This window comes from Drosophila navojoa, chromosome 3 (assembly GCF_054131105.1).
Source record: "Drosophila navojoa isolate 15081-1374.11 chromosome 3, UAZ_NAV_1.0, whole genome shotgun sequence".
NCBI classification, from domain to species: domain Eukaryota; kingdom Metazoa; phylum Arthropoda; class Insecta; order Diptera; family Drosophilidae; genus Drosophila; species Drosophila navojoa.
In genome coordinates this window covers 8,066,308-8,082,262 of record NC_142891.1, presented here as the reverse complement: position 1 = coordinate 8,082,262, position 15,955 = coordinate 8,066,308, and the positions used below count along the sequence as shown (strand labels likewise).

At 36.9% G+C, this 15,955-nt stretch overlaps 1 protein-coding gene and 3 long non-coding RNA genes across 4 annotated transcripts; 2 read left to right on the top strand and 2 right to left on the bottom strand.

Annotated features, from left to right (window-relative positions):
- The first annotated feature begins 523 nt into the window (after positions 1–523).
- On the top strand, positions 524–7,197 carry LOC149091674 (uncharacterized). The gene is made up of 3 exons (XR_016196410.1): positions 524–604; positions 6,800–6,859; positions 6,959–7,197. It is a non-coding gene; the product is annotated as an uncharacterized LOC149091674 (long non-coding RNA).
- Positions 7,198–8,637: 1,440 nt separating this feature from the next.
- On the top strand, positions 8,638–9,302 carry LOC149091673 (uncharacterized). The gene is made up of 3 exons (XR_016196407.1): positions 8,638–8,711; positions 8,953–9,001; positions 9,089–9,302. It is a non-coding gene; the product is annotated as an uncharacterized LOC149091673 (long non-coding RNA).
- Positions 9,303–9,757: 455 nt separating this feature from the next.
- Positions 9,758–11,367, bottom strand: LOC115563274 (uncharacterized). Its single transcript, XM_089257423.1, has 3 exons — positions 11,221–11,367; positions 10,097–11,153; positions 9,758–10,020 (listed from the first exon to the last, which is right to left on the bottom strand). The coding sequence occupies exons 1-2, from the start codon at positions 11,230–11,232 to the stop codon at positions 10,695–10,697; spliced, it is 471 nt and encodes a 156-aa protein (XP_089113549.1). The 5' UTR covers positions 11,233–11,367; the 3' UTR covers positions 9,758–10,020; positions 10,097–10,694.
- A 1,262-nt stretch (positions 11,368–12,629) lies between these two features.
- LOC149091672 (uncharacterized) lies at positions 12,630–13,202 on the bottom strand. Its single transcript, XR_016196406.1, has 2 exons — positions 13,048–13,202; positions 12,630–12,990 (listed from the first exon to the last, which is right to left on the bottom strand). It is a non-coding gene; the product is annotated as an uncharacterized LOC149091672 (long non-coding RNA).
- Between the last annotated feature and the right edge of the window lie 2,753 nt (positions 13,203–15,955).

Below are 15,955 nucleotides of genomic sequence, written 5' to 3'. Positions count from 1 at the left end.
TGGATACGTGCAATGGTAAATGCCAGGGTGATCGAGGGAGATTACATATATACAAATCAGTATATATGCAATTAAAGCCACCAATGATTAAATTAGTATCGCTTGCTCATTTACAACGAATACTATGAGCGAGCAGGACAACAGGTAGATTTACCGTTGCATTAGAGAGATGCTTACTTGGTGAGCTCAGTAAATTCATCATTCAAATGTTTATAAAAACAGTACTGACTGTATACCGTGAACCCATTAAAAATGGGAAATTATGGTAAAATGGCATGGTTTTTTAAATCCAGATACAGATATAGATAGAGATACGCTGGTAAGATTCTATTTGCTCCACTTAAAATGGACATTTTCTCTTAATACCGAAACAATAGCGTGAAATACTATTTGATCCATTTCAGAGATTTCACTTTAGTATAGCGAATTAGCGGTATTAATTGTTACTTTGAAGTATTAAACTGAGTTATCCATATGATAATGGAACAAATTATATTTAATTTGCAGAGTCTGTATAAAAAGGCGAGGCGTCTTTAGTATAATGCATATCGAGTGTGTTAACGTGTCGTATACGTGATTGTGATAATTATTAATTGTAATTAATGTAAGTCCGCAAGCATAGCAACTGGTATGGTAATTTTAGCGTTTTAATTTTGCTTCTGAAAGTATATAAGATTGCTAAATGTAAATTAAATGTCTTGTTTAAGTATTTAATATTTGTAAATGATATACATTTCGTTACAAATATGTAGATAAATTATAAAAAAATATTGTTAATTTCTGAATATGCCTAGTCAAACCCAATGCTTCAAAAATTTTTAAATTTGTGCTTAGAAACTCATTAAATATTGATGCTAAATATCATACACATTTTGTTATGGGTGTCAATTTTTATACCTTGAACCCATTGAAAATGGGAAATCAGGGTATAATGGTTTTGTTAAAAGTATGTAGCAGGCAGAAGGAGGCATGCCAGACCCCACAAGGTATATATATTCTTGATCAGGGCGACGAGCTGAGTCGATTTGGCCCTCTCCGTCTGTCTGTCCGTGCGCCCGTCCGTCCGTATGTATGAACGCGTCGATCTCAGAAGATATAAGAGCTAGAGACTTGAAATTTTTTTCTTAGGTTCGTGCATACTTCGCGCATGTCGAGTTTATCACACAAAATCGATAACATTTCCCGATATTTATCGATTAAAAACCTTATCGAAAGCTAGTTAATTAATTATATCTTATAGACTTTTAAAGCTAGAGCTTCCAAACTTATAATTAGCCCCCCCCCCCCCCCCCCTAAATTTACCCCCTCACCATGACTTTTGTGAAAGTTTCATTAGGATCGTACGTATAGAAATTAAATTATTCAACAAATAAATTCGTATTATATTGCCCACACTGCAGCGCAGCCCAAGCGTAGTCGCTGCTTACTGCGCAGAGGGCAGAGCTGCAGAGAGCGTTCTAATACGTGCGTGTGTATATATGTGTGCCTAAAATAAGTGTAGAGTGAGTAGAATATCAGATTGAAGGGTTCAGGGTATCTCCTAGTCGAGCAGTCTCGACTAGAGTTTTCTTACTTGTTTTTTACTATACGACCTTGTAGGCTTTTAGCAGATGGTTATTAAAAATGTTTCTATGATAATTGCAAGTTAACGAAAAGCATCTTTGACATCGCTTGGAACTTCTCCTCCAAGTAAAAAACGGCCCCAATCTTCCCCCACAGAATAGGTTTTTTTTTCGGCCTTATCGCTTTCGCCAACAACAATAATAAAAGGCAGTTGGCAAATGCAGCCATAAATTATGAATATGAAAGGCAAGGTGCTTACGTGTATGCGAGTGTGTGTGTTGGGGAGATCCTGGCTTGTCTCCCTTCGGCACCTCCCTGGGGTCCAATAACGTAGAGAGGCTGCACAAGGCCGTAGGCAATGCAGGGTTAATAGAAAGTATATGTTGCTGTATGTGTGTGTGGGTATGTATAAAAGTTATAAACATTTATGGCAGCTACTTAAAAATGTCAAGCGAAAAAATTATGATAATGATACGTGACATTTGAAAGCAATAACAATTTAGTTAGCACGCACTTTTTGATTACACTCAAAAAGCTCGACCAGGTTTTATTTATGAGTTGCCTACATAAAATTGAAAAATTGCCTTTAAAATTTGTGGGTGTGTTTGTTCATATGAAATGCTTACATGAGCGTAATAACAATAATCATAAAGTACACCACCTTAGAATGAGGCATTGGTAATAACAATCGAAGCAGCTCATTAGGTAGCCTCGACTCTATAATGCTCTGTTAGTATAGTAAAGCTATAAAATATTACAATGGCGTCTAATTTAATAATACATTAACCCGGTGCGAAAACAATTTTACTGTGCGCTGTCGTTTACTATGAGCTTCCTAGCGTTGCTCATTTGTAGTTGAGTACGCTAAACGTAAGTATTTCCTCTCGCTCTTACTTATTGGTACCTAGACTTTGTTCAGCAGCAGCTCTCTTTATCTCTGTCTCGCGCTTGAAGTGAGAGTTAGCAGGTAGAAGAAATGAGAAGTGCAGCAACTAAAGCGCAAACTCACACGGATAAACCAGCTCTCTCACTAATACTATTGCAACAGTGGGAACCAATCACGACCAAATCGAACAGAACTCCGTTCTGTTTCTATGTATCGGGCCAGAGCCTAAGCATGACAATGAGTGCAAGTGAGAGAAGCGTCGCAGGCGGGCATAACCACAGCAGCATTCAGTGTGAGAGGAATTTTTAGTGTCAACAAAAAACAAAAATAGTTAATAATAATAAAAAAAAAAAGTTTTATTTTCAAGAAATGTAATAAAAGCATAGGTGAATGAAAGTTCTTTAGCTTTGCGTAGGTTATGCATTTTATAAAATTAATAAAGCGTTAGGAGCTGGCGAAGGTGTCCTTGAAGTGGTCACATGGATGTAGGGACGGCAAAGGTGGGTCTGCGACCAGGCAGCCAGCAGCAACTACAATAATAACAACAACAACACCAACAACAACACCAACAACAACAGCAACAGCAGCAACAAAGCACACATCCTGTATGTCAACTGAATAATTCGTTGCATGCACAAAAGGCATGCACTCACATCCGGTTTCCTGTCATTCTTTTCGCCACAGAGCGTCGACGAGGTACGCAACGGGAAGAGCGCAGTGAAGGAAGTGGGAGCTGCGCAGCAAGAGCGAGAGAGCAAATGACCGGCTTGCAATTTATGTCTATGTGTTGGGGGCTGCAGCACGTTCTTGTTGCTGTTGTTGTCTTTATGGCGTGTTTGGTATTTGTTGCAACTTTTGTTTTGAATTCCTGTGGCCTTGTCACACGCTCCAAGCGCCTGCAGTTAAATTTATGTTTTAACAAAAACACACACACACACACACATGTATATCCCTTAACGAACAATGAATGCATAAAAGTGTTGAAACACACATCGCGAACTCTGTGTGCAATGTCTCTCTCGCTCTCTTTAACAGAACCATAGAAATGCATGAAAGAGTAACAGCTAGTAAGTGAGTGAGTGTGAGAGAGAGAGAGATGGGAGGGAGTGAAAAAATCAAGTACAGTGACGGCCAAATGCCAGCACCACGTCTCTTGTAAAGCAGCGTATAATCCACTGATTGCTCCCAAGGTTCAGCTTTCAACAATGAAGGACACTCCAAAGGAGTTGGACAGTGTGCAGGAGGTGCCGGGCCAATGGGAGTGGCACCAGGCAGGGGCATGGCTATGGCCTGTAGCTGTCGGGTCAACGGATGCTGTTGCTCTTTTGTGTCAGGGCATTGAAGTGGGTATGCACAGCTTGACAAGCAAGTTGACAGCGGGTGATATTTACTGTATTACTATTCCTTTAATATAATTTCAATAATTGATCTGCTGTAGAGGAAAATATTAGCTCATACCATTCTATTAAAATAAGTTTCTATTTTAATATATGTATTTAGTTTGCTCTTCAAAATAAAAGTGTAACTCAGCTTCTACTTAACTCTGTGGGGTTTTGTATTTTATTTTCGCTGCCCTCTGGATGCTGCTGGAGACTTCGTTTTGATGCAGTCTGCAGTTGTCGCTCGAGAGACCTGCCACAGTTTCGGCATTAATTTTGCATATGAATACGGAATATGGACAACGGGATTTGTTGTAGCTGTTAGCGGTATGCATGAGAGTGTTGTGGCTGTTGGAGTAGTGTCGGCAAACGCGCCTGTTGGGTCAGGTCGTGCCTCTCTTACACCTTTCTACGCTTGTCGCTCTGCCAAGCAAAAGTCTAAGAATCGTCGCATTTGGGCCTCAATTTTCACATTCATTTCGTTTGCAGCTTCGGACATGCTCAATTAGCCAACACTGTCGGCTCATTAGCAACTCGAGTCTGCTACGGAATGCACTCCAGCAATTCGAGCAGCCCCAAACGCATGCAGATGCAGAGAGGTGCGAGAGAGATGCGAACAATAAACTGCTAGCCCTCTCTTTCTCCATTGCCTTCTCGAACGTCGGCCAGAAAAAGGGGAGTCAAACTATCGTTGGGCGGGCTTTGATTTGTCTGAGCTATATGCAGAGCACTCTATAAATGGAAATAGGAGGGAAGCAATTCTGTATTTGGTTATTTCTTAATTACATTTACCATTATCTATTACTATGTTATTCATTAATTATTACGAGTGTCATGATTACTACCATAATCTTGATCATTATCACAAAACATCATGCTTCTTAATATTTTTATTGGTATTATTGATAGATTTTTGTCTGCTTTATATTATTATTTATTATATTTTAAAAATATTATCAATATTTCAGAGAAATGAAAAATTATATATTGAATGAATATATATTAATTTCTAATAATACTAGTCCATCAATAATAAAGAATGCTAATTAATTTTTATCGTAGTGATTTACAATTGTCTTCATTAGCCTCTTCATAATTATCATCAGTATTATTAGATCAATGCAAACTCAGTTAATATTTGCCAATTCATCGAATCGATTTAGAAATTCAATTCAAACGCAAGGCTAAGCAAATGTTGCATTTCGCTAGAATAAAATGTGTAGCGCAAAAGTATGCAGTACTTAGGAAATAAGCCGTAGAACGCCCGTAAATCGTCTCAATAAATTTTCAAATCTTCTGCCATTTGCATTTTGTCATATCGCTCGGGCTTCATTAGGCAACTCCCAAGTAAATCAACATAGCTGCCAGACAAGCACAAAATTTTCAAATGATATACCACAAGTTACCTGAACTGTGTGTGTGTGTGAGTGTGTGTGTGTGTGTGAGTGTGTGTGTGTGTGTGAGTGTATGTACGTGTGTGTTAAAGTTGCCAACGCAGCAGCAACTCATTGTCGAGTGCTGTTGTTGCTGTTGCTGTTGCTGCTGCATTTAAGTAAAATGAATTGCCTGCAATTTATTTTTGTTGCTTATCATATAAATTGCACTTGCCTGCAAGTCATTATTTGGCACATTTGCGCTCAATGGCTGCACATTGCCTGCCCGCCCACAGTCGAAATTTGTGGCAAGTGGGCGTGCCAACGTGTGCGTGTGTGCGCGTGACGAACCGGAAGCCCACAGATATGCCGGCAAGAACAATAGCAACAACAATTTGGCCAACTGGAGATGCTGCCAGGTGGCCTTTGCACTTGGCTGCGTTTTTAAGCCAAAAGGAGGAGCCAGCCAAAGGGCAAAGGTTGCAAAATAGCCATTGGGGATATGCCCGTAACTGCCACTTGAGCAGTTGCTGCTCTTTTATTTACCACTTGCAACTGCCGCACAAATAAATTTCCGGTTTTTTTTTGCTTTTCAGTGAACCAAACTGGAAAAAAAAAACAACAACAACAACAATAAGAACTGATAACTATTTCCTTTATATATGAATTTTTCAGCTATTTATTTATCTTTTTCTGATATAAGATTAGATGGAAAACTATTACGGAATATTCTCGACTTGTTTTGTTGCGTATATGAATATTTCTAGCTTTATAAAAGCGAAAACAAACGGCTGATAAGAAACATGGAAAAGTTCAACAAATACGAATTTGAATTTATTGCTCCATCAAACATTTTGGCTGTCAAGCTATGAAAGGGTTTCTCTTAGCAGTACGAGCCACATATGCTTTATCTAATCAATACAAGATTTTATTTATAAAAATAAAACTCAAATCATTCTTAGGGGAAATCTCTACAGCTTCCACATTCCACATTGACTACTTTTCAGTTAGCCAATGGAACTAAAATGATAACAGAAATTGTGCAGGAAATGCAATTGCAATTAACATGTCGGATTATTGGGCTAGATTAGAACGATAATCACAAATTGCGCAGTACAAAAAAAAAAAAAAAAATATATATATATATATATATATATATATATATAAATAAAATAAAAATAAAAATAAATAAACAAATAATGGAAATGAGAAATAAATATAAACAATTCAAATGGGGTCTGCGCCCGTGAAATCGGAGAGAGACCAGAGCACAGATTTCATACAATATGACAAACTTGACCCACTAAAGCACATCCTATCAGAATATTTTATTCACCTTGCCAAGCAAATCGTTTTGTGTACGCCAAGCGCTTGGCTATTCAAACATCAAACTGAGCTCATAAGTAAATCGAAACATTTTTTTCATTTGTATGTACTGTGCACTCGCAATGAATTTTATATTATTAGCACACACTTTTGAAAAGTTGAATTTCACAAATATTGTAAATGTGGTTGTGGTTAAAAATTGTGCACATAATTTTTGTTGTATATTGTATTTTGTATTGTGATTCTAGCTTATTATCTAAATATTTTGATAGTTGACTTCCACAGCATCCGAGTAGCCTGCAGCACCCGTTAGAATGTATTTCAAGTACTGTGTAAGTATGTATATAAGAATATACATATTTATATTACTCTCACTATTTTATTCGTTCTCTTTATTTCTCTCCCACTCACTCTCTCTCTTTCTATCGCAGTTGCTGCTGTTATCGTTGCTTCTAGCTGGCGCTAGCGCTAAGCCGCAGGCAGAGCCGCCTTGCTGGAAGTGGCAACCGCAAATTGTCTGCGACTAAAACACTGATGCTTGAACATATACTGGAATTTACTGCTCGCTTTTCCCCACCAAGAGCCAGAATATGTTGGGAGTCGTTTATTTTTTGTAATTATCTCGTACTGTTTGCAAAAACAATTAAACTTCCATAAAGAATACAAACAAGTTTCTTACTGGTGATCTTGTAATGCTCATGTGGCTAGGAATTGAAATAAACCGTTGGTTTAGAGTTGCGTTTAGGATCAGCAGATATCAACAAAGTGCTCAAGAGCAAACACATGCACATAGAATTCACAGCGTTCCAGCGGAACGCGCCCTTTTTCTCTTTCTCCCCCTCTTCTCTTATTCACTATTGCTTCCATTGAAGTTCCACTTGACCACCATACCTGGACTCCGTTATATAGTTGTCAAAGGAAACAAAAATAATTTAAAACAAGTAAGAAAGCTCTAGTCGAGACTGCTCGACTACAAGATCCCCTGAACCCTTCGAGCAACTGATATTTCAATAATAATTCGCACACACACACACACACACACGTACATATACAGGCGATTGCACTTGGTCTGCGCTGCGGTGTTGGCACTATTTTGAGAATTTCTTCGTAAAATAATTTAATTTCTAGACGTAAGATTTTAATGATACTTTCAGATATTCATGTGTATGTGTATGTAGGAAGCATCGTAGTCCCTATAAAGTATATATATTCTTGCTGAGGACGATGAGCTGAGTCGATATAGCCCTGTCCGTCCGTCCGTCCGTCTCTATGAGTGTGTCGATCTCAGAAGATAAGAAAAAAAAAGAGAGCTGAATGTTTGTGTGCATACTCGTGTATATCATACGCAGTACGAGTTTGCTTAATTTTTTCGATAAATCATCCGATAACTTTTTTATCGAGAATAATCGAAAAATTGATTTTGTCTTTTCAGTCTCATTTGAACACTATCAGACCTGGAAAATTCAGATTTACTGTGCTTATATGTACATATGACGAATACAAACATTTGTGATTTGAAGATTTGGGATACCACGCTCACTTTGCCCCCAATTTGTAAAATATTTCAAATACTAGAGACTTGTGCTTTGCCCGAACTGCAGCGCAGCCCAAGGGCAGTCGCTGCTTACTTCGCCTATGCGCGCGTCTGGATGCATGTATGTATATGTATATATGCATACAAGAAGTACAGAATGATTAGAATATCAGAGTGGAGGGGTTCAGGACATCTCCTAGTCGAGCAGTCTCGACTGGAGCCTTTTTACTTGTCATAAAAGCAGTACTGACTGTTTGTATACCGTGAACCCATTAAAAATGGGAAATTATGGTAAAATGGATTTGTTTTTTAAATCCAGATACACTGCGTAAGATTCTATTTGCTCCACTTCAAATGGACATTTTCTCTTAATACCGAAACAATAGCGTGAAATACTATTTGATCCATTTCAGAGATTTCACTTTAGTATAGCGAATTAGCGGTATTAATTGTTACTTTGAAGTATTAAACTGAGTTATCCGTATTAAACTGAGTTATCCGTATTAAACTGAGTTATCCGTATGATATGGAACAAATTATATTTAATTTGCAGAGTCTGTATAAAAAGGCGAGGCGTCTTTAGTATAATGCATATCGAGTGTGTTAACGTGTCGTATACGTGCTTGTGATACTTATTAATTGTAATTAATGTAAGTGCAAAAAAAAAATAGAAAATGTGTGTTAGTAAAGATAATTTGAGTGATTCCATTTTGCTTATGCAAGTATTGAAGATTTCTAAATGTACATTAAATTTCTTAAAAAACAGTTGGCTGTAATAATAACAAATTATTCGTTGGAAATACGTAGATAAATCATAATAAAATATTATAGTTTTCTGAATATGATTTTAAAATTTATGATTAGAAAGCTGAGTTTTCTATGAACTTTCAGAGCATCCGAGAAGCTTGCAGCGTCCGTAAGAATGAATTTTAATTACTGTGTAAGTATGTAAGAAAACATTATGATTATATAAACTCATGCGTTCTATTTATTTCTATTCCACTCACTCTCTCTCTTTCTATCGCAGTTGCTGCTGTTATCACTGCTGCTTGTCAGCGTTATCGCCGATCCTTGCACTGGGCCGTTTTGTGGCTCTCATACATCGCCTCCCGGAACGGTAAACTAATTTACTGCTCGCTGTTCCCCACCAAGAGTAAAAATATGTTGGGAATCGTTTATTTTTTGTAATTATCTCGTACCATTTGCAAAAACAATTAAACGCCCATAAAGAATACAAATAAGTTTCTAACTGGTAATCTTGTAATGCTCATGTGGCTGGAAACCTTTCCGTAATTAGTGCGAATTTTTATTGCAAACGCAAACCATACATAAAGAGCGCGAGGTTTCATTGCCTGCGAATTGAAATAAACCATTGGGCTTAGAGTTTCCTTTAGGATCAGCAGACACCAACAAAGTGCTCAAGAGCAAACACATGCACATACTCGTATCACGAGTCTCGTGTGTGTACTTAGAAATCAAATAAGAATTTTCCTCTCTCTCTACAATAAAATGCCACAATGAGCGATGAACTAGCTTCGCTTGCTGATTTACAACGAATCCTGGTCGTGAGCAGGACAGCAGTCAGATTTATCATTGAATTAGAGAAATGTGTGTATGAAAGATTATATGTGTACATATTTGGTTCCTTTGCAAAATCAGTAAGTTGTCTAAGTTTTCATTAAAACAGTACTGAATATTTTTAGTAATACCGTTTATTGAGCATTGATATTGGTCCACTATGTAGGCAAGGCCACGCTGCAATTAAAAGCGGCGATGATGTGGATAATGTTTCTGATTATGATGTGGGTTGTGGTGATGTGGACTGTGATGTGGGCTGTGGTGGTAGTTTTGTTGCGGCTTGTGGTATCCACCTCGATTGAATCCGCCGCCGCCGCGTCCTCCATATTGCGGCGCTGCCAATGAAGTGGCCAAAACCGCAAGTAACGAAAATAATATTATCTATAATCAAATATAATTTAAATAAATCTTTTGTTAGAAGTATACTCTATACACTCCGCGAAAATATTATACTGACCAACAGTTTCATGATGAAGACTCTGCCAACAATGAGCACTAGAGTGCACTCTCCGTGTCTTTTAAAGTCCAAGACCTCAGCGGCCGAGCTCACTGTAATCACATATGTATGTACATACTGCATAACTGCATACCTGAACAACTTAACGAGACCCAAAACTAACACGCACTTATCTATACTTATGCGGGTCGCCTTATCTGCACTGAGCATATGCACTTAAATATGCTGGAATGCCCCTATGCGTATTTTGACCTGTGTTTCCATTTCCACTGAAGATTGTACACCATAAAAATGGATTAGCCTGGCCCTTTCCAATTCTTCAATATTTGAATGCCATGCGTGTCACATATGTTAGTCTGAGTTAACATTTCGACACACTTTAGGGTCAGCAATGCTGATGATAGTGTTCACTAGAAGTCCACCCGTAATTTACGAGCAGACTAACTTATTCCATATCAGTGTGGCTGTTGAGAATGTTAATTATGCGTAACATCTGTCTGCACATGCACATAGTTTATGAGTTTATGAGTTTGGTTCCCTAGAACAAGCCAGACATATTTAAATTTTGGTAAATTTTAGTCAATAAGGTTTATTAATTTTAATAGCCAGGGCGTCCATGTTGGTGTCCGCCTTGTTGGCCACGTCCACCTGGTCCAAATCCTTGTTGACCGCGACCACCTTGGCCGAATCCTTGTTGACCGCGATCACCTGGTCCAAATCCTTGCTGACCGCGACCACCTGGTCCAAATCCTTGCTGACCGCGACCACCTGGTCCAAATCCTTGCTGGCCGCGACCACCTGGTCCAAATCCTTGCTGACCGCGATCACCTGGTCCAAATCCTTGCTGACCGCGACCACCTGGTCCAAATCCTTGCTGACCGCGATCACCTGGACCGAATCCTTGCTGACCGCGACCACCTAGTCCGAATCCTTGTTGACCGTGACCACCTTGGCCGAATCCCCCTTGATCGCGACCACCTTGACCGAATCCCTGTGGATCGAATCCACCGCGCTGGGGTGCGGCCAGAACTGTTACGATCAGTGCTAAGAATACGATCTACCAAATTAAATAATAAAGTTCATAAGTTTTTATTTACGATCCAAGGATCTTTAGGAGAACTTACGAATAATTTCATTTTGAAAATATGTTGAATTTGATGCAGCGCTTCCAAGAAAGTTCTACTTGCAAAGCATCAAGCGACGGGGCTTTTTATACCCGGCAAACGTTAGAGATTAGAATCAAATCATTTGCAGAACAAAAACCAAAAACGGAAAAAACAAATTCATTTTTTCTACATATATACATGCTATAATTCTATGTGGCTCATAAATGTTGAATCATTTTTAGTAATATGCACACACATACAGTCTGGAGCTTATCTCGAGCGTCTCTTAAGGCTAAGCGACGAAAACAAGCAAATAGATTAGATGAATCAGCAAAAACAACAAAAAGCCCCCCAATTCAATTTTGAACTAAAATTGACTAAATAAATAAAACATGTCTGCTCAAAGTGTAAGTGATATGGGAGCAAGCTAAACAGAAATTATTTAAATTTTTTTAAGCACTCCTGTGGTATATACAGACTTCAGTTGTATATCGAAAGTATCTAAGTTTACCAAAAAACAACATAAGGAGGATGGTGCTTCTGCGAGCGGGGCAGATTATATTGGCTGCTTAACTTTTTTTTATTTTTATTTTTAATATTTTTTTTTTTTTTTTTTTACATTTTTCCTTAAATTCAATAAAATATTTAAATCATTAAAATATTTAAATAAAATAAAATAGAATGTTTAGACCAAGCCATGATACCTAACATGCCCATTTTAATAAATTTAGGGTATAGATACTGATAATCACGCATATAAAATTCAGGCAAGGTCGAAAAAAAAAATCGTAATTATTCTGAAAAAAAAAAAATGAAAATAAAAAAATATGAAAAAAAAAATAATGAAAATACTAAATAAGGAAGCTGCATTTTTGCTCCACATAATATAATTTCTATTATAGTACAATAAATTTTATATAAATGATACTATATGATATATCAATGTGGCTTCCATATTTAAAATTTACCTTACATAATTTCATATATATATCTCATGGTGTTGCATATTTATTTTTTCATTGTTAAAAGAAAAACTGTATAATTATTTTAACCCATTCTATATTCAAGAACTCAAGTGTTACATTTCATTCAAAACTATAGACGACATTTGGTGACTGATAAAAGTAAGAATTAGTATTTATTTAAGTTTATTAGAGCATAGCATGCCTTAAAGCTGTTTTAACAGTGTGAGACATCTTCTACAGCTTTCAGCGAAGAGAGCGCTTTGAGACAAATAAAATAAATAATTAAATATTCATTTGCTCATCATACGATAATGTTGAACTGCTTCATTGACATTTTCCTTACTCATTAGCTGAAAATTTAAATGTGAATTTTCATCAATATACTCTATAATATTGATGAAGAGTATAAATATACATATATATTTAACGGTTTTGTGCCCTAAAATTAACAAGAAACAAGTGTTGTAGCATTCAGTAAGTTTTAAGCCGTATGGCTTATATCTTTATTGAATTTGAATGCTTAATAACGACCGTGAGGATTGTGTCCACCGCCATGTTGATTGTGCGCACCGCCGAAGCCATGTTGATTGTGTCCACCACCGAAGCCATGTTGATTGTGGACTCCTGGTCCGAATCCTGGCTGACCGTGTCCACCTGGTCCGAATCCTGGTTGACCGTGTCCACCTGGTCCGAATCCTGGCTGACCGTGTCCACCTGGTCCGAATCCTGGTTGACCAAATCCACCTGATCCGAATCCTGGTTGACCAAATCCACCACCATGGGGAGCGGCCAGAACAGCCACGATCAGGGCAAAGAATACGATCTGTGAAAGCAAAAATTATTATGTATCCGTTTTTGAGCACATATTGTGGGAGCTTACGAATAATTTCATTTTAATATTTTGTCGATTTTACTTCAGCACTTCCAAAAATGCTCTAACTGTAAAGCATTGAACAGCGCGCCCTTTTATACACGACAATCGTGAGAGATTGGCGTCAAAATAATTGCAAAATAAATACAAACAATGGAAAAACCAAAAAACAAAAAGCAAAAACAAAATTGAAATGAATTGGGTATGTACATAATAAATAAAAGTACACATATATAATAATACATAAGTCGGAGCTTATCAAGCGCCGCTTGAAGTAATGGAAGTGACGCTGGCAATGAAAGACCCAACCGAATTCGGAAATAATTAAGCTGATAAGAACCAAACAAAAATTTATACCCCACAAAAATTGTATACTCAAATATTAAGTGGCTGCTTATCAACATAGTTCGTTAAGAATATGTATACATTATGTTGAATTGCCACGCCTCCCTCTGCTTGTTACATAAACTTTCATAAAACATTCCTGAAATCAAATTATTAATGTTTTCTTATATTTGTATATTCACATAGTTGAGCTTTTAAAGCACTTACATATGCAGTTCTTTTATTGTTTTTTTTTTCAATAAATAATATTGATAAGTATGTATATATAATTAATATATAATATGTATAATATAATGTGATATAAACATAGGTATATTTACTAATAATATATACTATATATTATAATATATTTATAATCACAAGTATAATTACTACTAATATATATTATATATATTTATATACTATAATTGGTATATAGGTCACATTTAATGTATAAACATTATTTTATTTTTATTTTATAGCATATTTTGAGACAGTGGCGATTATTGAACAGGCGACAGACTTGTCAGAACCTCTCTCGGGAATACGTTCCACAAACTTGAACATATTTAGCTCAGAGCAATTTAGAGATTATACTAAATGGGATTAGCGACAATGCTCTAGTATAAATTCAAAAGTTGCAATTACCACAAATAGTACAGAAAATAATAATTAAATAAAAATATGCATTAATTAATTATATATATATGTATATACCTTTTCTTTAAATATATTTTGCAATCATCAGAAATATTAAAATAATTAAAACAAAAATTCCTCCATTGTTCCATTTTAGTTGAATAGGGCTTAAAATATCGGAATACATTCATTTGCAATAGATTGTAAAGTATGACACTTGAATATGTTTATCTCTTTCTCGCTGGCCTACATACAAACAACTTCACACGCACATACCCACACACATACATAAATACATAGGGAGCATTTGTAGTAAACAGAACTAAATTATTGGCGTAACCGAAGACACTTGCTCTTAAGCTGTTTAGATTGATGACAGAGCTTATGGCATAGCACGATTTTGACTATCGGAATCCAGGACAGCGATTCTAGTGGTAAATAGTAAGTACGTATAATGAATCGCCAGAGCAGTGGCAGGGAATCACTGAGAGTGGCTTTTGGAATAATTTCCCCGCAGCTGATGCGTTTGCATAAATCCTTTTCAGGCGTTCCGGCACTGGTTGGAGCGAGAGGGGGAAGGGTTGCCAGCGATAGCTGAAGCGAGCTAATTAAAAGCGCTGCCACTTAAATTGTAAGAAAATGTTGCACAGCTTTGTCAAGGATTTGCCATTCACAGCAGTACACATCCGCAACAGTATTCGCATCCGCATCCGCATTCGCATCGCAAAATCCGAAATTCGCAGCAGCGACAGCGAGTCGAGTTTTAAATGTTTAACGATTTGTTTTCTTGTCGTGTCGTGATTTGCTTTTGGGGACTTAGATGAATGCATTAAATATTGAAATTAATGGATTTTCCGAGCACAACAATTTCATTTGTGCTCGCTCAGTTCAGCTCAAATATTCCGTTTAAATAAGCGATAGTACTATCACTTGCCCTTCAATACAAATTTCCCTTTAATCTCAACTCTTCTTTATATATGTATGTATATGCATATTTATATATTGTGTGTAAGTATTTAAATATTCGCTTTTAGGTATTTCATGGTTTCTCTTGGGTATATTGGACTGGTAGATACCCTGCAATTGTCTTTAAGCTAAATAGATATCCGCGAGAATTAGTCATTAATTAATCAAATTAAATAGTATCATTATCAAAAGTAGGTTACCCTACAAGTAAATAGTAAACAAATTTCATTTGTTATAAAATTCAACAATAACAATTTTTGAAAATTTTTATTTACATATTATTGAGTCTATAAAAATGTAAACAATAATTGTTGATAATTTGTAAACAAATAACAGCAGTTTACAGTAGGACAAATAGCTAAAAATATCACCGCCATCAATTTGAGGTAATTAACTTGATTGAATGGGAGTTGATCAACATTTAGATACCCTGTATTTAGTACTATGCCATAAACTAAAGCACATACAAAAGGTACAAAGTTATAGAGTTTCATTTTGTAGATTCGCTAAGTATTTGGCTATTGTCAAAAAGTTGATTAACTTTGGCACACCCTCAACTACTTTTGAGCTCTAAGACAGCTAGCCGTAATATTTCCAATCAAAAGTGAGTTGCGTTCAAAGGGACCGTTGCAAGTTGTTGCTCACCTTTCGCGTTTGCCCTTTTGTTGCAATTTCACGTTGGACGGGAGCATGCATAACATAAATTTCGCCTTTAAATGCATGGAATATAGCGAAAATTCTATGCATTTTATATAATGCCATTGCCAGTGGCCATGCAGCCACATATATCTGTATCTCTATATATGTATGCATATATGTGTATAGCATATATTTATTATGCTCGTATGCAGATCTGCCTTTGCATTGGACGCCAAATGCATTCGGAGGCATCTTTGAGCAGGCACAGCCCCTTCGTTTGCTCCCATAGCACTCGTCACTCGTCGCCGATACTCCTCTCTTTACTCCCGCTCCCTAATCCAGAGTGCGC